Here is a 22,199-nt window from a genome sequence, read left to right as displayed (position 1 = left end):
TGCCGGTGAGTTGTTAGGTCTTCCTGCCTAGTAATTAAAACCATGACATAAATTCATTTGATTTCAACCAAATCCCTCCCACTAAATACATTTCACGAACCCACATCCCTCGCTGTTTTAAAAATTCCCTGGCAATACTGGCAGCCATGTTCTCTGGGGCAGGTTTGAGGAGCTGTGGGGCACCTGGTCTCTAGGGAAAATCACGAGAAGTGAGCCACCTTCATGCCTCTAATAGCAAAAACAGTGAGGGTTTAAAAGCAGATGGTAACTAGACTTATCACGGGGATCCTTTCACAATGTATAAAAGTAGCAATTCACTATGATGTGCCCCTGAAATGAACAGGATATTGTATGTCAATTGCACGTTAGTAAAAAAAATAAAATTTAAAACGTAAAGAAGTCCTTAGTGGCAATTTTGTTAAAGAGTGTAATCAGTCTTCACAAGTACTGATGGCCTCCTGCAAGTGGCTGTGAGAAGTGCTTTGGGAGACAGGCTCTGAGATGTAATCCTGTCCCAAAGAGCTAACAATCTAGTTGAGAAGTGAAGATGAAAGGGGAAGGTCTTAGCTTAGATGTGGGAGGATGCATGGGGAAGCCGTGCCCATTCATTCCCGAATTTTCCTGGGGTAAACAGTGTCGGGTTGCACTTTGCTCATGAAAGCTTTTCGGTGTATCTTCCAGCTTGATGCTGAGAGTGTTTATAGGACAGAAGTAGGGCAAAAGCTACAACTCAGGGTTTCCCCGCACCCCTACCTGAGATCCAGCTTACCAGCCCACTGGTAACTCCTAGGGCCAGACAGAAAAGTTCCATGTGGCTTCCAAGGGGTAGCCTGGGAGGCTGCACTTTCCAGGGGAAGCCTGGTGTGAAGTTGCACCTGACCGGACACCAGAGTCAGAGTGGTGATGACTGAAAGGGGCCCCAGGGCCTGGGCCTCAGGGTGGGACTGGGGGAAAGTGGCCTGGAGTTACCCACCCTCCAGGTGGGCAGGGTGCAGAGGTGCTGAGAGGCCCAGGGAGCAGAGCGGCGGAGGCCAAGGGCCAGCCTGGAAAACCAGGAGGATGAGCACTTGAACCTCAAGTCTGGAGGCCAGGGCGGGACGTGACGTCAGCAGCAGATGGCACAGCAGGTGGGACCTGCTAGAGCGCAGCGAGGCCGCTAGTGCGGGGGACAGCACGACGGCCCCAAAGTGCTTCTCTTGGCCAAGATGAGAGGTCAGGCACCCTCTGCCACAATTCTAGATCCTGCTGGGAAAAGAAGGGGGTGAAGGTATGAGGAAGGAGTCTCGAATTCATTGGGTTTTAATCTAGAGTTGATCACGTTTAAAACCAGAAGTGACTAACTTGCCTTAAGAGGCAGATTTTAAGGGTTCCACCTTTGGTGGAAAGTGTGAGCTCAGGACCCGAGACGACTTCCGTTTCATAGGAATAAAGAATGCCTTTGAACATCTGAGTCTCCATGGACTTGTTCCTAAAAGTTTCCAACACCTTTTGCCTTTGCCAAGTGAGCGGAAATCACAATCATGTGTAGGGGGAGTTTAAGGCTTTCTTTATTAAAAGAAACGAAAGGGTTCAACAATGCCTGTTATTCCTAACTTTAGGAAAAGCCTAGCTCCCTAACATTTTTCTAAAGTCAGTTTTCTTTTCCTTTCTCTTTTTATTTTTTTTTTTGGAGTGGCAGTTTTGCAATAGAATTATATACAAGAGGTCTAGGGGCCTGGCATTTATGGCCTTTGTCAAATTTCAAAAAGTAATGGTCATGGGCGCCTGGGTGGCTCAATTGATTAAGCGACCGACTTCAGCTCAGGTCACGATCTCACGGTGCGTGGGCTCGGGCCCTGCGTTGGGCTCTGTGCTGACAGCTCAGAGCCTGGAGCCTGTTTCAGATTCTGTGTCTCCCTCTCTCTCTGACCCTCCTCCGCTCACGCTGTCTCTCTCTCACTCTCTCTCTCTCTCTCTCTCTCTCTCAGAAATAAATAAAACATTTAAAAAAATAACAGTCATTAGAAAGGGCCTTAGGTGTTCTTTAATGTTCTTTAACCAACAGCCTCATCTAATAACGGAGGAAAGTGCACCTCAGAAAGTGAACCCACTTCCCCAAGGCTGCTCTCTTAATTAATAGGAGAGACAAGGCTCTATCCCTACCTTCCCATTTCAGTTCTGTCCCTTCTGTGTTATATGAGAGAGTGAGTTTACTGATATGTGACTACATTAAGTGAATTTGAAATTCCAGTCAGACAGCACTGATGGCTATGTTAGCTTTTCAAACAAACTTTTAAGAAACTAAAAGCTTTTTTCTCTTTTAGGATGAAGTTTCTACTAATGTAAAGAAGCAGGATTGAATTACAGCCCAGAGCCACCCTACTTAAAGGTCCCCAAAGTTTTGAGTGAGTCTCTCTCTCCTCCTCTCTCTCTCTCTCTCTCTCTAACTGGTACCACATTTAGTGATTCATTTTTGTTTCCTTTAACTTTTTAGATGACCAAAATAGTTTATATTCATTGAGAAAATACAAATAATATAGACAAGCAGGGTAGGAAGTCAAACTACCCTAACCTCATCCCCTAAAGCCCACTCCCTAAACAATCACTCTGGGCAGTTTGGTGATTGATTATAAAGCATCTTCCCTCCAGTGGTGCTAGTCATTCTAACACAAAAGACCAGGGCTGCAGGGTAGAGCGGAGCAGGGGAATTGTTCTTTCAGGACTTCATAAGTTCTAACTACGACAAGAGACTAAGTAAAGGGTATGAAAATCTCCAACAAGCAAATTCTTTAGGAAGACATGCTGTTAAGGACTATCTCTCAGATTCTTAGGGTTATTTTACCCTTCAGCTGCTGACCTGGGTGGATGTCCTTAGGACGTGATTTTCTAGCTATTAAGAAGCATCAGAGTTTCTGCATGGGTTTGTTCAAAATCTTGGTGAAAAATAAAACTTATTATTAGATATAACCAAAGGTACTATAGTCCATTTTTATTTTATTTTATTTTATTTTATTTTATTTTATTCTTTTTGGACTCTGGGTTTCTTTTCTTCTTTCTTTTAGTGTTTATTTATTTTTGAGACAGAGAGCACAAGCAGGGGAGGGACAGAGAGAGAGGGGAACAGAGGATCTGAAGTAGGCTCCACACTGTCAGCCTAGAGCCCAATGCAGGGTTAGAACTCATGATCTGAGCCAAAGTTGGACTTAACTGACTGAGCCACCTGGGTGACCCTATATTTCACATTTTAACCCAGTGTTTACTTAAGTTGCCATGCTAACTCCCTCTTGGCTTGGACACCCTGAGAAAGAATTTCCTTCATTCCTGTGCACACATGCAGGATATCAGCTTGTGTCATTACAGGGAAAATTGTACCTTCGTGGTCTTTAATAAAATACAATTTATTTATTCCATTTAAGCAACACGGTACAAGAGGGTACAATATTACTTACGAGTATAAAGCAGAATATTTTAAAATTTGCATCCTGAGGCTGATAGCGTAGACTGGGAGCCTGGGTTCTGAGGCTGGGCAAGCGGGTTTGAATAGCTTCCTATGTGGCCCGGAGCAAGTCACATAATGTCTCTGAGCCTCAGTTTTCTCCTCCGTAAAATGGTGATCATGCTATAAAACATACTGTGTTCTTAAAAGTACTCTGGTTGTCTCTGTCACCGGTACTTCTCTGTGGTAGAAGTAGAATATCTTCCTAATATTCCCTGATATCTAATAATTTTTAAGATCTAGGATCTTCCCAATTATCCTTCTCAGGACCCCAGCCTTCTACCTCTTCTCATCTGGTCTCTTTCTTCCTCTTCTTTTGGCAGCTCCAGCCCCTAGAAGTCTTGTTTATTCCTTAGGACGTGCAGCTCAGCTCTTTGCCTCACTACACAAAGCCATGGGGATTTCCCTTAGGTCTAAAATGTCATCAGAGTCCCCGAGCGGCCTGCCAGTAGCACAGACGGCTTGACAGCAGCTCATAACAGTGTTCCCTCGAGCCCGATCACCCTCTCGGGTGAAGTGCTCCCCCAGCCAGGGTTTGTGAGGAGGGAAGGGCATGGGGATTTATCTTCTGGTAGAAAGTCTGCCATCTGCCTTCGGAGGCAAAACTGCCTGATCAGTTGCTTTTATAAGGAGAGATGTTAAAACTGTCAACTTACAAACTTATCCTCACAAAACACTGCTTTTAGATGTTTTACATACAGGGATCCCATGTTGGGAGTTCCCTAGAAATATAGGGTTCCATCGATAAAAACGTCTGACAAACACTGACTTGGGCTTTTCTGTTCGCTTCTTTGCTACTCAGAATGGAGACAGTTTCTTTCATTTTATTTTCCTTTGGGACCACTGAGATGCCTTCTCTCTCTTTAGTATTTATTTTATTAACCTTTTGTTTTCTCTCATACTCTGAAACTGAATGTTCACATTCCGCTATCTGAGGCATGTAGGCACTTTGCATCTTAATTTCTCTCGACCACAGCAGACTTTTACTTTCTCTTGCCTCGGTAAAATGCTGCCCCGGGCTGCATCTGCTGATTTTATAATGATCACCAACAACTAGCTGTAATGGATGCAGGGAGTATCATTTTCTTGAAGCCATAGCATCCTTTACAACAGTCAACTGATCAAAATTTTAGCTGGATGAAATTAGAGGTACACATTATTATTTTAACAAAAACAACAACTTAAATTCTAGATACTTTCCCTACAAATAAATACAACTTTATCAACTGCTTTGAAAGACTATCTTAATCATAGATATAAAACATATATAAAGAAACTCCTTAATCTGGAACTATTTCCTCCAGTCCAATAGGAAGAACTGACTTTGTATGATGATGCAGTTCTCCAAAAAACCTTAACACGGCTTTAAATAACCTACATGATCTTCAACATATAGTAGCAATCAGAGTATTAATCCCAAACTGTGTATCTTGAAGACTTCTGAAAAAGTGCAAACTTGCCTCTTTAGAAATAAAACTATAGGAAATAAGCCTATAGAAAAAAAAGAACCTTTCTTTAAAAGTACACACACACACACACACACACACACACACACACACACCACACTAGAGTGCTAAGCACCTTAAGCCAGTTGTTGGTTCTGAGCTCAGTTATATAGTCAGTGCCTAGAACAGGGCCTGACACACAGCAGGTGCTTAATACATGCATGGCAGAATACTTTAACAATAAAATGTAAAGAAACTTAAGAAATGACAAGTGTCCCTGGTAGATACAATTTTGCTTCTTAAATTGACCTTGAAACAAATTGAATAAACCTTATTTTTCTTTTTTTTTTTTTAATTTTTTTTAAAATTTATTTCTAGGAGAGAGAGAGACAGCGTGAGCAGGGGAGGGTCAGAGAGAGAGGGAGACACAGACTCTGAAATAGGCTCCAGGCTCTGAGCTGGCAGTCAGCACAGAGCCCGACGCGGGGCTCGAACCCACGAACCACGAGATCATGACCTAAGCGAAAGTCAGACGCTTAACCGACTAAGCCACCCAGGCGCCCCCTTATTTTTCTTTTAAGCTGACAACTGGCTACTATTGGTTTAAGACATAGCCAAAGACTCCTGCTGAGAAACATCAAGTAAATGGATATAATATATGTTATAATATAACTACCAAGTGTTGTAGCAGTCTAGAGACCATAGCTCTTTCATCCTAGCTTAGAATCCTTGAGATCTACTATCTTCTAATATCCTTTTAGTTTCAGTGAACAGAAAGCAACTCCCAGCTAGCCTAAGCAGAATACAGGGGTTGGTGATTTGTGGGAGGCCTTCTGGGGTGGCATATGGGCTCAAAGGACAACAAGCCCAGGGCACTTCAGGGACCAGGACTCTGTCTCTTTAAGAATGTCTGCTTCGTGGGGGTGCCTGGGTGGCTCAGTCAGTTGAGCTTCTGACTCTGGCTCAGGGCATGATCTCACGATTTGTGGGTTTGAGCCCCGCATCAGGCTCACTGCTGTCAGCACAGAGCCCTCCTCAGATCTTCTGTGTCCTACTCTCTCTCTGCCCTTCCCCTGCTTGCATCCTCTCAAAAATAAATAAAACATTAAGAAAATTTTTTAAAAGAATGGAGAATTTTTTTCCCATGACATTGGAATCATGGATGCATCAGCAGGACTCCTCTTATCTTCCTTTCCTCTCCCTGACGGGAGGTTTGCTTTCCGAGCTCCAATTAGAAAGAACTCAGAGAAGGGTGCTACTCGGTTCAGCTGGGGCACCATTCTCATCCCATGGACCGGTCTGGGTGGCTCGAGAGCAAGTGTGGCTCACCAGAGAATCTGGTAGCTCCCCTTTCAAGCATGCTAGTGGTATGGAAGGTGGGAATTCCCCCAAGAGTGGCGGGCATTCAGGTGAGAACGTACATTGTTCATAACGAAAATTACAGCTCTCGTTTGAAAGCTTTCAGAGATACACTGCCTTCCGTGGATTGGCCCTACCAGCCTTCCCCTTTCAAATTCTGGGTTCACAACCGTCTGTTACTTAAGGAGACTTGTTTCCAGAGACCAGTTAACTGAATTATTAAGTTATTTGACATTATTAAAATAGGATAACAGTTTTGTCTGAATGAAAAAGGCAAGCATGATCTTTCTTTACGAGATCAAAACACTTCTACCGTAGCTTAACCAGATTAGAACTGCATGATGGACTGACGAATAAAATTTCCTCCATTTACCAACCGGAAGCTCAGGCAAGCCGCCCGCTCTGAGGTCTCAGCGGGTGGGGACTGGACTGCTTCCAGACGAGAACGTTAGACATGAAAGCCCAGCGTCTCAACAAGTAAGTGCAGCCCACGGACTGGTGTTTGATTTTTGGCTTTATTTTATAAAAATACACAACTTAAATACATATGACACTCTCTATACAAGACATAAACAACCATTGGATCTGACATTTTCAGTTATTTCAACAGAAAGCAAATATGCAAATTACCTCGTAAGAGCAAAGGGTTTCTTCAGAGGCTCTGCATTCATAGTCAGAGGGGACGATGGCCCCGTGGGAAATCCATGCAGGGCACGGACCCACGCCATCCGACTGGCCAACAAGTCATTTCACCAACAGAGCCATTTTGGCACGGCTTAATATTGCACTGCTTGTTAGACACAATCTAACTTACCCACATCACAAATTTAAACTTTTTGTCTTTTCTAGAAATGTTGAATGGAAAAACCAATGTGCAAACATTACTGACTGTCTTACAGTTGTGCTAAGTACCAAACATGAGAAGTGTGAACCCTCCTTCACTTTGCAAAACTTGCAAGGGAAGGTGGGTAGCTGTATTTCGCAGCTAAACTCATTTTCCAAAGTTTTACAAAAACGTTGGCAGACTCAGAGCGAGCTAGATGGGAGTGCAGGGGAGAAGGGAGTGACATTCCAGCGCCTACGGAAATTGCTTTTGAGAAGGGCACTGTCACTGTCACTGTCAGAGGCAATCTGCACACGGCTCCACCCTTTCTAACTTGGGACTGAAATACCTCCCTCACCCTCGGTCACTGTTCTCTGGGGAGCAGCTACTGATTCAGGGCTCAGGGGGGCTGCGGACATGCTCTGGCTTTCTTTCAGAAACTTAGCTGCCATATCTATGGCTCTTTTAACTAACAGTGAACTAGGTACTGGCTTATTCATGGATATAAAGAAATTATTTACCAGTTGAGAATTCAATGCATGAGAACATACTAGAGTAAGTTTCCTGAGGTAAATGTAAGCCTTAAAGAATAGTGTGCAACCTACAGAATTCCAGCAACTTATCCCGGGTAGCAGCAATCCTGTAGGCCTGGACTTTTAGGCTAACAGGCTAGCAGAGCCAAGGACACATCTGTGAGTGGAAATGAAATGATGAGCTGGAGTGAAAGAAGGGTTGACAGCTGAGAACACCAATTCAAAGGAAGCCACAAAGGGGAACAGAGGGGGAAACAGGAGGGTGTATGTTAAAGTGCTTAGGTAGGATGGGCAATTAGTTGGAAAGGCCTCAAGGGACTTCTAACAAGCTTTAAAACTGTGATTTCTTGGTGACTCAGACATGGAGGTAATGGGCTCTTCTTTAATAAGAGCTCTACAAAACTTTTCATTCTTTTCTGCAAAATGAAATTCTCCATCAACTTTTTTTAGCTGATAGAATGATTCCACGACTTGTTACTCTCACTGATATACTTTGAAGTCCTAACTGGCTGAAGGACTTTAATCAAGTTGAACTACAAAGTACATATTTGCACCGAGAATTTAAATTAATGCACACAGGTCTACACAGTTTTGTATGGAGTTTGTATGGAAAACCTTTGCATTGCGAATCATGCTTCATTATCCCTTAATATTCTACTCAAGGATTATGGCACTTGGACAAATTCTAGGACCCCGAAGCCTAACTTTCTTCTTTTTTTTCTTTTACATAAATGAAGTCATTCATGGCCACCCTTCACCTTAACAATGAAGGTGCTGGGGACTGAGTTCCAAGGCCTAAGAACCCAAATCAGGCTAAATTCCAACAAGTCACTTGTACAGGAATGGAAGCTCAAGACCTCTCTGCTGTAACTGCTCATCTGCACAATGAACTTGAATGAGGTGACGAGTATGGCCTTCAGTGACAGCGATGAGACTGGCACAGATTTCCATGGGGCCACATGTGCTGTGAGCTGTCATGTCCAGGTGGGCTGACACTACCATGCACAATCCCTCGCTTGGATGACTCTAGTTCTGTTGCAAGAATACATCTACGTTTGATTTCGTTAGGTGTGATGAAGGCCTTAAGCAAAATTGAAATTCAGAAGAACTTTGGGTTAGAATTCTGCAGTCCCAGAAGCTATTTAAAATTGAAAGTCTAGAGGAAAATCCCCAGGAAATCATATATCAGACTCAATTCGTAAAAAAGAAGCATTGTCAGTATCACCGAGGTGAAAAGTGATGCTAGAAAACAGTGCTCTGGTTCCCCCACAACAAGCTCGAGGCAGCCTGGGTACAGCTGCACCGAGTGAATTTGCTTCGGACAGAAGAATCCAGAAGACTGCAGAGGGCTTGAGTTAAACTGGCTTTTCTTCTTAGGAAGAAGGTGAATGCTGTTTGGTGATCAATATGGGACAGCTGTTTAACATTCACAGACACTAACATTTTATGTGCCTTGAAGCCCCAATTAGGGCAGGGCAGTCACCGCTGACAGTATGAGCAATGTACTGAGATTAACGATAAAATGAGTCAAACAGTGAGACCAGTTCTGACTGGAAGGATGGTCAGTCTTGATATACTTGATCTTCATCCATCCTTGGATACTGAGGCGGAGACTGTGGCAAGAGAATGTACTTCTCTGTGTGAAATTAGTTTTCATAATCCATAGTTTAAAAATATCACTATTCAGAAATATGGAGCCAAAGCAAAAATTAGAGGTTCTTCCCACACAGGCCTTCAGATCTCTCCCTCCACCACCACCCCAAGGATCCGTGCTTCTCCCTGGTCAACGAGGACTTGTAAGGGAGGGCTGCGAGGTCAAGGCCTGTGAGGGAGGAAGAAGGAGGTAGCGGCCGAAAGCCAGGGATTCAAGAAGATAAAAATGACAGATATGGTGTATTAAAAAAAAAAAAAAATAAGAGGAAGAGAAGAGGAAAGAGGGGAAACTCATGTGGATGAGGAAGCGAAGATGAGGCCCGGCTCCTGGAGGAGCGCCCCGCCTTTGCTGCCTGTCCGGACAAACAGTGCAGAAGCGAGAAAAGGCATAAGCCTCATTCGCCGGCTTCTCCTGCCCTCTGGCCTTGCCCTCTGGGGCTGTGTGCACAAGCTCTCATGCGGCCTGCAAGCACTTCTGTTTGGGGTCAGATTCCCAATTCCTGGGTGCACGATGCTCCCTACACTGCCAGAGCTCAGCGCCTTTCCACGGTTAAAGAAAGGCCTCAGATCCGGGGCGAGCCCAGGGCCAGCCAGTGTAGCCTGAACTTGTGGCTGCTGCTGCCTTTTCTCCCTCAGGACTAGCTTGTTCCTCCCCCTGGTGGCTGCAGAAGGAGACCAGACTGCATGTCCTGAAAGGGCTGCTCAACTTGGAACCACATCACCTCAACTCACGAACTTCCAAAGGGCTGTCGGGAGTTCATTCGTTATAGCTTGACCAATGGTTCGAACACCACCTAAGGAACGTGTAAAAGGAACAACTCGCTTGTGAGGTCCCACCAACCTTTGGAGGGGTTTTGATATTGTTTGCTTCTGGTTTTGTTGTCTCCTTCTCTGATGAATTAAAAGAAAAAAAAAAGGAAAAGCATAAGGGTTCTCCTATCCTCATTCCTCCCTCCAGAAACCTCGCGGACCTTCCTGAGTGAAGCGCGTACGGGACGCTACAATTACAGAGCTTACAAAGGAAGCAGGGAACACATTCAGGTTACCTGGAAGTATGAAGTGAGCTACCGTGTCCGAGGGCGGCTCGGCTCTCTTCACCGCTCTGTGAAATGTCTGGGAAATGGTAACAGGCACCTCGATTTCTCATTTACAAAGGACAACAAGGGCGACAAAGGCAGTACGATTTTGTGGAGGAGAAAAAACAAAAACACATCGGTTATTTCACTTCTAGGGAGAGTCAGTTGGTACTTGAGGCCCACACTTGTCTTTCTCTCTTACTTCCTACTTGATGTTCTTCAGGAGGGCTGTCCGGGCGTTCACAACTGCTTTGAAGGCATCTTCGCTACCAGGCGCCACGCACTTGTCAGGGTGAAGCAGCACCGCGAGTTTCCGGTAGGCTTTGTTGACTTCGTCCCTAGGAGAGAGCAGCAAGGCCCCGTGTCAGCAACGGGCCAGCCCCCGACCCTGCGGCCGGGCTGCCTGGAGTTACATAATAACTCTCGCAGAAGGCATCTCCCCAATAATGACAGCCTTTCGTCAAAAGCGAGACGAAAAGACGAGGAGACAAACGATACACAAATAAATCGTATGTTACATAAAAGTAGAAAAAAGAAACGCAGGATGAAGTGAGAACGGAACCACCAAGAAAGCCCTCGGTAAAAGAAAGATCCGATGAAAAGGTCCTCGGTGCCCGGCGGGGCCATGCATCGGGGCAGGCCCCTGGGGCAGGGCTCCGAAGGAAGGTGGGGAAAGACAGAGCAGCCCAGGGCGAGGGGGGGGCGGGGGGGGAGCCGACAGCAGGGCCCCAGCACAAACTTCCACGAGGACACCGCTGGGAGGCGACAAAAACAAAGCTGGCCAGGATGCAGGGCTCCGCAGGGGACAGGCCTGCAACCAAGACAGCAGAAAGAGTGGATCTGATAACAATGACACCAGTAGGTGTTTTGTGACAAAAGGGTGCTGAGAAAGCTGCTTCTTGAAGTTAGGAGACAGGGAGGAGGTTGTCACAATGACCCAAGCACAAGCCCAAGAGTCTGGATCAAGGCGTTTGTGGAGTCACACCAGCGAAGACAAGAGACAGCACAGAGAGCTGGCAGAGCAGACGATGGGCTGGATGTACGGGGTGGAGACGGAAGAGGAAGGGCTGAAATGAATTCCAGGGTCACGGGGACTCGGGCTCAGGGAAGATGGTCACACCACTGACCAAGAAAGGGAGGCTCCAGAGCGGTACCTGAGAGCTACAGTGAGAGAGAAGAAACAAGAGACGTGAACGTTATCGGGAGAGGAAAGGAGCAGCACCGAGTGTTTCCTCAAAGACCAGGAAAGGCCCGGGGGGGCCCCTGGCTTCGCAGCTCTTCAACAAGCAGGCACTGGCTGGGCAGGAGCCTGGCCACCGCCCGCCCTCTCCCTGCTCTTCAGCGTCCTCTGGGGTCAGGCTCCAGATACTTCTCAGTGCCCAGCCCCTCCTCGGGTCAGGTGTAGCTCTGTCCTTACCAAATAGTTTTATTTCCCACCTTCCTTTTGTAATTCAGGGCTCCAATTATCCTATAAGCCTGGATATGGTGCTTTCCCAAATGCCCTAGTTTTCTCCTTCCTTTTTTATCAGAAGGACTTCTATTTGGCTCTCCAAATTAGAGAGATGACCTCTGATTATCTTGCATGTGATGGAAAATCTGTGTCCACTTGGAAAGACTGAGGTCACAGGGCCATCTTAACAGTTCAGGTTGGGGGCATGTATTCTAAGGCTTTTCTTGCTTTCTGCTCTCAGGTGAGTCCTGAATTTTCTTGCTTTAAAACATGTACAGGGCTTTTTTATACAGATAACTTTGATATTAGCTAACAAAAATCCCATTCTCCCTCTCTGAAGAAATCTGAATAGCCAGAATTCTTATTTCCCCAAAATAACAAAAATATTAACAAATATATTTAACAAAGTAACATTAATTCTACTGAAGATGAAAATTTTCTTAAAGTTCAATAATAGTAAATGCATCACTGAACAAACATTAAAACTCTTTCTAACTTAAGGTTCTCTGAAATGTGCTCACTGCCATACAAAATGTGTTTGATAGACCCAGAGAAACAAAGATAAGGAAAGTCCATGTTTATATTGGTTAACAGTATAGAACTTAAGGAGGTCCTACAAAGTTTGGTAGAGTCCAGTTAACATAGTAAATAAATAAGGAGCCCAAATTTTATTTTTCTTCCATAAACACCGCTCTACCTTAACTAATATGTAAGGTTTCTTCATTTTAGAGCCAATATCCCTTGGAGGTGAAATGGAAGACTTTAGAAGGAGACTATGGAAATCCAAAAGCACATTTAAAAGGCACAATTCACTGAGCTATACACAGGAGATCATCTGAATTGTTCACATGTATAAAGCCTCCTCAGTAACTCCTGGCAAGTCGCGGTGACCAATAACTGTCTTCCTCTTCCTTTCCCCTCTTCCCTTCTAGACTTGAAGATATGCTATGAGATCAAAATGGAAAAGAGAAGCTTAATGCTATTGGTACCAAGAAGGCATTTCAACATGTACTTTTCTTTTGTGGGAATCAAGGTGAAAAAGTAGAAAGGGAGAAGGATGGGGAGAAAAGTTATGGTACAAAATAAAAAGAGCCGAGAACCCTTATAATTACAATAAAAATTGTAATATGTGCAGTAACGGAAGTGTTATATTATTAAAAGTTATATAAGCATACTGAACAAGGGTTTATTTTTACACAAGCAACAAAGAAAAGTGATTATATTTCTCATCCTCCCAAATATTTCTTTTGGCTAAAAATAAAACCATTTAACATAAATTCCCATCCGGATAAGGACCTAGCAGGATTCTGAGTGCAGCAGAAAGAGACAGAGCCAGGCAGACACACAGTGTTCAAGGTCAAGAAACAACCTACGGTACTTGAACATGGTTTAGTCCCACTGAATCCCAGGTTTCTCACCTATAAAATGAAATGTTTGGATAAGCTGCTAATGCTCTTGTCCTCTTCTAAAACTCTATGATTTTGTAAGGTATTTTTTTTAAATTACATTTGCTTCTAGGCTCTTTTTCAATACAGACAAAATCAGAGCATACGGTTTCAGAAAGTTTTTATGCAATACACCACAAGGTTCCCTCATCAGACAACGGTGCCCCCTGTTTTGTTTCTTTGGTACTCAGCTAGCCCGGTGAAGAAGAGTTATCACATAATCTAATACATTTCTACACAACTTCATATTTCTAGCCAGTTACAAGAAGATGTATCGGACCTGTGATATTGACAACCGAGCTTTTCTCCAGGACAGGACTCGGCACTAAAATCCTAGAGCGCTGCTTACCTTGAGGCCCCAGGTTTGACTCCCAGCATGTCCCAGCTGTCTTTACTGTTTCGAATTCTGCGAATGGTGTCTGCTTGCTCTTTGGTGAAACTAGCACTGCTATTCGGGACAGGGCGTTTGCCGCCATTTTCACATAAATCAACAATAGATACGTAGAAGGTCTGCAAAAAGAAATCATCACAGAGTAGATCTGATTTTGTGAAAATAGGAATTCCTTTTAAGCATAACTTAAATAATTTTAATGCATTCTAATAACTCTTTAATTCACCATAAAGATTTTTCTCTTTTATCCTATGTGTGTGTTTATATGCGGGCATGTGCTTGTGTACTTTTTTAAGAACACAAAAGCATAAGGAACAAAATTTAATGGCTCATAATCCTGTTCTCAAATAATCACACTTGAGGTTAAAAAGTAATAGATGAATACCATTAGAAAAATTCAAACGGTAAATGAAAGTGTAAAATGAAATGTCTCCCTGCCCCTCAAGTTCTTCTCCTTGAAAGAACCATTGTTAATGTTTTTTTTTGAGTATCTTCCCAGAAAAATTTTCTATTGGAATATCAGTACCTCCATCTACACACTAAACTTTTACATAAAAGAGAACAGGTTACACGTACTGCTTCGCTCCTTGCATTTTTTTTCACATAAAAATAGACCTTGGCCTCTCTCTCCAGCTGTATACAGACACTTTCTTCCTTTTTGATGACTGTTCAGTGTTTCACTGTGTGACTATATTTTCATTTATTTAACCAACTCTCTATTTTCTTAGTTAAGGCAATTGTTTCCAGGTTTTGCTACTACACACAGTGTTTTAATGAATACTGTGTGTGTGTGTCGGGGGCGAGGGGGTGTATCTCTGCACACACGTGGAGATACTGCTTTAAAATAAATTCCTAAAAGCAGAAGCAATAAATAACAGTGTACGGGCATTTTAACTTTTGATTTTGACAACTTTCATATGAAGAAATGGTGCCATTTGCACTCCCATCATAGTGTCTGATGGTGTCATTTCTCTACACCCTTTGTCACTATGGGGCAGCATCACATAGCTTCACTTCTGCCAAACCTACGTGTGTCACACAGTTTTAATTCGCATTTCTTTAATTGTAAGTGAAATTGAGTGTCTTTTCATATGCTTATTGCTTTTTCTGTAAAATGTTCAGATTCTTTGCCTTTTTTTACTTTCTTTGAGGTGAAAACTATTTAAAAAAATTTTTTTTAATATTTTATTTAGTTCTGAGAGAGAGAGACAGCGTAATCAGGGGAGGGTCAGAGAGAGAGGGAGATACAGAATCTGAAACAGGCTCTAAGCTCTGAGCTGGCAGTCAGCACAGAGCCCGATGCGGGGCTTGAACCCACGAACCGTGAGATCATGACCTGAGCCGAAGTTGGACGCTTAACTGAATGAGCCACCCAGGCGCCCCAACTATTTTTTGATCCCGCTCATATATCATACTCTGTGCACTGTTACTATTGTTAGATCAATAGAGACTATACAATCTGAAAAAGAGAGAAAAGGGGAAGAAAAATAAACATGGCCTCAAGGATGGTGGGACAAAATGTGCAATACTGACCCTTGGTTTTCTGCCTGGAGTTCCTTTGCTAACCATGTCACAGAGAGGTGGAGTCTGAGTAGACCCAAAAGCCCACTGAACTAAAGAGACAGAGATCAGAGCTTAAGCCACTGAGTGGCTACAATGTGCAGAGCAGGGCCCTGGAGAGGAAGAAGCTATGCAGGGTTGGGCCCCAGAAGTCCATGTGGAGGTTCTCCCCCAGGGTGAGACCAGCAAACAATAGCTATCATGGGCTTGAGAAGAGAACTGACATACTGGAGGTCTAGCGGTGCTATGGGAGAAGGCATTCTGGAAACACTACGGTCTGACCTGCCACAGGGCAGAGACTGCCTTATTACCTCATAGCGCCCCAGTGTCTAGCTGAGACACCACAGAAAGGCTATGCCGTGGTAGTGGGCTCATCCTGACAAAACCAAGAGCTGATGAGATCTGCTGAGAGACAGAATTTCAAGGCTGAACTCTGCCATGTTAGAAAAGCTTGGGCAGCACTTTGGGTTTCCTTCAGACCCTTGTTCTTAAAGCAAAAAAACCAAGCCCACACAAGTTCAGTGTAATCTGCCAGTAACTGAACTCCCTGCTGAAACAAGAACTAATAGTCTATTAAGGAAAATAAAGAATCTAGAGCCTCTACAATGTATTATCCACAAGGTCGAATGTTCAGACAAAAATCAAATGTGATCCACAGTCAGGAAAAAAAATTGTCAATATAAACTGGACCCAAGATGGTTCAGATATCAGACTTAGCAGACAAAGACTTTAAAGTAGCTGTCATAAATACTTCAAGGAAGTAAAGAAAATATAGCCTTAATAATTGGGGAGAGAGAGAGAGAGAGAGAATATCTCAGCATAGAACCAGGAACTACACAGGAAAATCAAATGCAAATTCTAGGACTGAAAAGTACTAAATTGAAAAATTCACTTGGTGGATTAAACAGTTGTTTGAAGTCAGATCAAGAGAGACTATATAATCTGAAAAAGAGAGAAAAGGGGAAGAAAAATAATCAAGGATGGTGGGACAAAAATAAAATGGTCTAATATATATGTAGCTGGAGTCCCAGAAGGAAAAGAGTGAAAATAGAACCAAAAAAATCTTTTGAACAAATAATAGTGAAAAACACCTGCCTAGCAATCTGAGAAACTCAGCAAACACCAAGCAGGATAAATATTAAGAGAATCACATGCAGGCACAGGGCCCAAATGCTGAAACTCTTGAAAGTGGCTAGAGGAGGGAGAAAAACTAACCATTATGAACAAAAGAGTAAGAGTAAAAATGGGTGCTAACATCTCATGAGATTCAGCAGAGGCCAGAGGAGAATGGACCATCATCTTTCAAGTGCTGAAAGAAATGTAATCCTCAACAGTCATTATTTATATCCCTTGAACAAGTCACTTTACTAACCTTAGGTGCTATAACATCAGAAATGAGAATAACACCCACCACATAGTAAGAGTCTCCAATGAGATGAAACATGTAAACGTTGCCAGAATTACAAAATACTATTCAAATGTGCTTAAGTATCATTACTGCACATAAATGGGTACAGACTCGCACAGGACCCTGTGCTGAATGGGCCAGAGAGAGAGGCAAGCCAACATCAACCTTATTTGGTCTTGAAATAGAAGTTACTGATGCCCCAGTCAGCCTGTCAGCCAAGGATGAAACTCGTCTTCCAGTAGCGGTGTGACATCTTATGAGAAAGAAATTCAGCATAAAAGATTAAATGAAATCCCACTCAGTAATTAAGAACAACTCTTTATAGTATAGCTACACTCTTTGAAATGTTAAAAATTCCCAAAATAATCACATATATTCATCAGTAAGAAAAAATGCATAATTCATGGCTCCACTTACTTCCAAATGTATCTGTAATTAAGAGTTGACTTTACTTTATAATTTATTATTTTAAAACGCCTCATTTCTTTAAAGTGATTCAAGATTCGTAATTTTTAAAAAATGACCATCCATTGGGGTGCCTGGGTGGCTCAGGCAGTTAAGCGTCCGACTTCGGCTCAGGTCACGATCTCACTGCTCGTGAGTTCAAACCCCACATTGGGCTCTGTGCTGACAGCTCCGAGCCTGGAGCCTGCTTTGGATTCTGTGTCTCCCACTCTCTCTGCCCCTCCACTTCTCACTTTCTGTCTCTCCCAAAAATAAATATTTTTTTAAAATGACCATCCTTTCAGGCTGCAATATGAGTACATCCTTCCATTGCCTACTTGGTGGCTAAGACCTTGTTTGTACATGTGACTGGATGGACTTCGCAATGATGGTCCCTTAATCTCTAACTGCACCACACATATTCACTCTGGCAGGGCAATTTTGCCAAGTAACACTTCCATCTAACTATTTGTGCAAATGTTAACACCATTAACCAAAGGTATTTTTTTTTTAATGTTTATTCATTTTTGAGAGACAGAGAGAGACAAAGCATGAGCGGGGAAAGGGCAGACAGAGGGAGACACAGAATCTGAAGCAGGCTCCGGGCTCTGAGTTGTCAGCACAGAGCCCTGCATGGGGCTCCAACCCACAAACCGTGAGATCATGACCTAAACCAAAGTTGGACGCTCAACTGACTGAGCCACTCAGGCACCTCCACAACCAAAGGTAGTTTTAAAGAAAATCTTTCAGCATTCAAGAGTCTCTCATGGTTTTCCTCCCTCACTCTCTCCAACTATTTTTCCCCTTCTCCTCCCCTATGGTCCTCCATTAAGTTCCTCCAAATCCACCTATAGGTGCAAACATATGGTATCTGTCCTTCCCTGCCTGACTTATTTCGCTCAGCATAACAGCCTCAAGTTCCATCCATGTTGCTACAAATGCTGAGAACAAATTGAGGGCTGATGGGGTGGAGGAGAGGGGGAGGGGGGATGATGGGCATGGAGGAGGGCACTTGTTGGGATGAGCACTAGGTGTTATATGGAAACCAACTCGACAATAAACTGTTTAAGAAAAAAATTAAATTAATAAATAAATAAATAAATAAAATCTTTGTTGTACTGTAAGTATATAATAACTGTTGTTAAACTTGATGATCATCAAAATCACCTAGAAATCTTTTTCAAAATATAGATTCCAGAGCTCCATTACAGCACTAAACTTCTAGTAGGTATAGAGCCCAGAAATCTATATTTTGAAGAATTTCCCAAAGTAACTCTGATGATCAGCCAGGTCTGTAGTCAGCAGGCAGATATTATTCTCACACACACACACACACACACACACACACACACACTCTCTCTCTCTCTCTCTCTCTCTCTCTCTCTATCTTTATCTCACCAGCTTCTAAAAGACCAAACTTATTCTAATAAGAAATTCCTATTACATTTTTGTTTCTCATCATTTAAACTAAAATTGGGCATGGTTAGCTTTGATACAAACAAAACGATGCTAACTTACCTGGAACATCTCATTGATTCCTTCTCCGGTTTGTGCTGAAGTTTCAAAGTACAAGAATCCTTTGCTTTCAGCCCAGAGACGCCCTTCACTTTCATCCACACAGCGGTGCTTGGTACAGTCAATCTGAAGTAGAAAGTTGGGGGACAGAGACAAGACCCCAAACATGAGCCACTAAAATGGGCCCAGTGAGGTCTTCATCAGTTCTTTATTGAAGCAAAAACTACTCCTAAATGAACTCCCAGCACTAGTATATGCAATTATAAGGACCAAAGGGCCAAAAAAAAAAAATTGCTAATACTGGACACAGACTGATTTTCTGTGGTAAAATGACAAGTGCCTGCTCCCAGACCACTTTATCCTTTGAGAAAACTCTTGCTACTCAGAGTCTACCTCTCCTGCTCAGGCACCAGTACCCTCCCCTAAGTATGGCACCGGAAGAAAATGGATAAATATCCAGATACACCAGAGTTGGTGGTTTTATTCTTTATGTCTTAGGGATGTAGGTTTTGAAAGAGGTTGATTCCCATATTATAGAATAAGGACTTCTTTTCTTTTCATTTCTTCCCCAAAACTCAGAGCCACACTCCTCCCATAATGAATCCAGAAAGTTGAGCATACCATTGCAAAGCAGTTACCTTGTTGGCACACACTGCAAATACGATATTCTCCATGTTTCCGTGAGGCCCCAGATCGTGTTTCATCTCTGCCAGCCAAGCATCAAGGGCATCAAAGGAGTCCTTCTGCCCAACATCATAGACCAGTATTACACCTTGTGTGTCCTTGTAAAACTCATTACGAACCTTCACATAAAAGAACAGGTACACAAATTGTAGGTTTTGTGATTTTATAAGAATATATCTCACAGTCACGAATGTAACGTAGTGTGTTCTTTGGTGTAGTCATAGTATTTGCTATTATATCTCAATATCTACTAGTCTTTAAGGGACTTTTTTTTAATGTTTTATTTATTTCTAGGAGAGAGAGAGAGAGAGAGACAGCGTGAGCAGGGGAGGGTCAGAGAGAGAGGGAGTCACAGACTGAAACAGACTCCAGGCTCTGAGCTGGCAGTCAGACGCGGGGCTCGAACCCACCAACCGCGAGAATATGACCTAAGCGAAAGTCGGACACTTAACCGACTAAGCCACCCAGGTGCCCCAAGGGACTTTTTAGAAAATCAAAATAACATGATAAAAAAAATGGCCTAGCACAAGGTCTTGTGATGAAAACAATAGCCTCCTGCCCTACCCTCCTCACCTCTAGTCCCACTCCCTAGAGGCAATCTTTTTTATTTCCTTTTATTTATTTTTAAAAATTTTTTATGTTTACCTTATTTTTGAGAGAGAGAGAAAGAGACAGAGAGATAGAGCGGGAGTGGGGGAGGGGCAGAGAGAGACAGAGACAGAATCTGAAGCAGGCTCCAGGCTCTGAGCTGTCAGCACAGAGCTCGACGCGGGGCTCGAACTCACAGACTGCAAGATCATGACCCGAGCTGAAGTCAGACGATCAACCGACTGAGCCACCCAGGCGCTCTGAGGCAATCAATCTTTAATTCTTGCTAGTAGACCTTAAAATAACACAAATTCTATACAGTGAAGTTCTATTTAGGAAGAACCAGAAGGTGAGTGAACAATGAAGAACTTAAGGCAAAAAAGGACACAAGCATCAGCCACAGTACAGACCTCTATCTATCACATCCCAAAGCTGCCGCCCCCAGGCCGCTAGGCTGAGCTTCCTCATGACCCTTGGGTCTGCACACCAACTTTAGAAGCCCGAACTCAGAGCCTCAGTGTGATGTAATGGAAAGGAGCACAGGCTCTGGAGTCAGGTCTGGGTTCATACTTAACTTACTAGTTGTGCGATCTTGGGCAAGTCACTTAACCTCTCTGCATCTCAGTTTCCTTGTCTGTAAAATGCAGATAATGCTACCTACTTCACAGGGTTATGATGAGGATTAAATGAAATAATGAAGGCAAAGCACCTAAATGGTGCCTGGAAAACAGTGTGTATAAGCACCTTCTTCCTTCCTTCCTCACATTCCTTCTCTGATTGTCCTCCTTTGCTATTTTTTACTAGAAATGGTGTCTTGCTTCTGGGGCATATACATAATTCTAGGAAGAGGCAGCATAAAGTAGAGGACACACGACAGTGACAGAGGCAACGACACGTGGAGTGGGTGAGGAGTAACATTGACGGATTGGGGGTTTCGGCCAGAATTCGTGTAAGAACCTTGACAGAGGCCACGTATTCCCCATCCTCAGAGGGCTCCAGCATGTACGCACACACGCTGGATGTGCAGTGAGAAATGAAGACAATCTACACACATCCTGCTTGAAGGTTCGGTTTCTGAGCATGGACAGATACCTGAACCAAGACTGCAAATGCCTACTAAGTTGCAGAAACAGAAGAAGCTGTCCCCTACAATTAAGACCAACAAAACCAGAAAGAATGTAAAGTGATGAACAGCTCCCCAGTCCTCACGGTGCTCAGCCCAGCTGCAATGGTGAAACCTGGCCTCTCCCTTCTTTCCTGAAACTCGTGCTGCCTTGGCTCCCATATACCACATTCTCCAAGTTCTTAACTGGTCTTTTACCAACTCCTCCTCTCTCCATTGCTCCCCCTCCAGCCTGCCACCATCAGTCCACCAACCCTGTCGTGTACCCTCAGCCCTTCTTCTTCCATCCTGCCTCCCAACTCAGCAACACCAGCCACCTGCAAGGTGAGACCCTGCAAGGTGAGCCTTTTCACCTGTGCTTGCAGACCTGTAATTCCAATTAGCTCTAGACTCTTCCAGCTGAATGTCCTGCTGGAATCTCAAATTCAATATGGACAATAGAAAAGCCTCCATCTTATTCCTTCCCAATCTCTTCCTTCCCTTGAACTTCTGGCAATAAAAGGAGCACACCATTCTGAGTCACGTGGATGGAAAGCCCAGCGTTAACTTTGCTGCTTCCCTCTGCCTCACTGCCCAGCAGGCACAAACAGTCCTGTAGAAGCTTCCTCCGCCATGTTTCCAGCGCCTGTCACTTCCTTTCCATTTTCACTTGCCAACATCACACTATCTCTTGACTGCCACTCCAAGAACTTTCTAAGTAATCCCCCCAGCAACATTATACATCCTGCATATTTACCTTTTTAAAGCCCTGGTTCCAAAATTCTTTAGTGTTTCCCTACAGCCAACCTCCTAAAGTTCAAATTCTTTTAGCTGGCGTTAAAAGTTCCTGACCAGTCCTCCACCAACTTCCCAGGCTTACCCTACTCCTACCTGCTGCACTTCAAACTGGATAATCTCTCTTTCCCCAAACCCGCCCTATGCCAACTCCATCTGGAAACAGACACCTCTTTACCTTCAATCTTCCAGGTTTAGCTATAACAGTGTATCTTTCCGGCAGTTTTCTCCTGCCCCACGCCTCATCATCTAACCCCTACCCCTGCCAAACAGAATCTAACCTCTACATCCCTGCGCCGGTCTCTGTGCTTCTAGAAGTGCTCGTATCGCTTCCTGTCTAGTTGTATGGTTGGTAGCATATACAGCTGCCTTCCCCACTAGACTCTAAGAATGTCAAGGCATGCATCTAGATGTGTCCTTCTAGGTCGCCAATAGGGCCTAACAGGTGTAGTA

At 43.7% G+C, this 22,199-nt stretch overlaps 1 protein-coding gene across 3 annotated transcripts in view; it reads right to left on the bottom strand.

The window, feature by feature from the left end:
* Positions 1–232: 232 nt before the first annotated feature.
* The window catches only part of DNAJC27 (DnaJ heat shock protein family (Hsp40) member C27), a 38,383-nt gene continuing 16,416 nt past the window's right edge, over positions 233–22,199 (bottom strand). The window contains exons 4-9 of one of the 3 annotated variants that reach the window (XR_005529500.1): positions 19,216–19,380; positions 18,581–18,703; positions 13,609–13,769; positions 10,567–10,702; positions 10,335–10,430; positions 233–1,242 (exon numbers count right to left, since the gene is read on the bottom strand). Coding sequence is in view for 1 of the 3 variants with exons in the window: in XM_039238262.1 (XP_039094193.1) it covers positions 10,570–10,702; positions 13,609–13,769; positions 18,581–18,703; positions 19,216–19,380 (582 nt within the window). In the remaining 2 variants the exon portion in view is untranslated. Of the gene's footprint in view, positions 1,243–10,221; positions 10,703–13,608; positions 13,770–18,580; positions 18,704–19,215; positions 19,381–22,199 lie in introns of those variants that run through there. The other 2 variants (XR_005529499.1, XM_039238262.1) reach the window with 2 other exon arrangements.

The sequence above is a fragment of the Hyaena hyaena genome, unplaced genomic scaffold (genome assembly GCF_003009895.1).
Source record: "Hyaena hyaena isolate Hyena2069 unplaced genomic scaffold, ASM300989v1 scaffold_138, whole genome shotgun sequence".
Taxonomy (NCBI): domain Eukaryota; kingdom Metazoa; phylum Chordata; class Mammalia; order Carnivora; family Hyaenidae; genus Hyaena; species Hyaena hyaena.
This window is presented reverse-complemented; position numbering and strand designations above follow the sequence as displayed.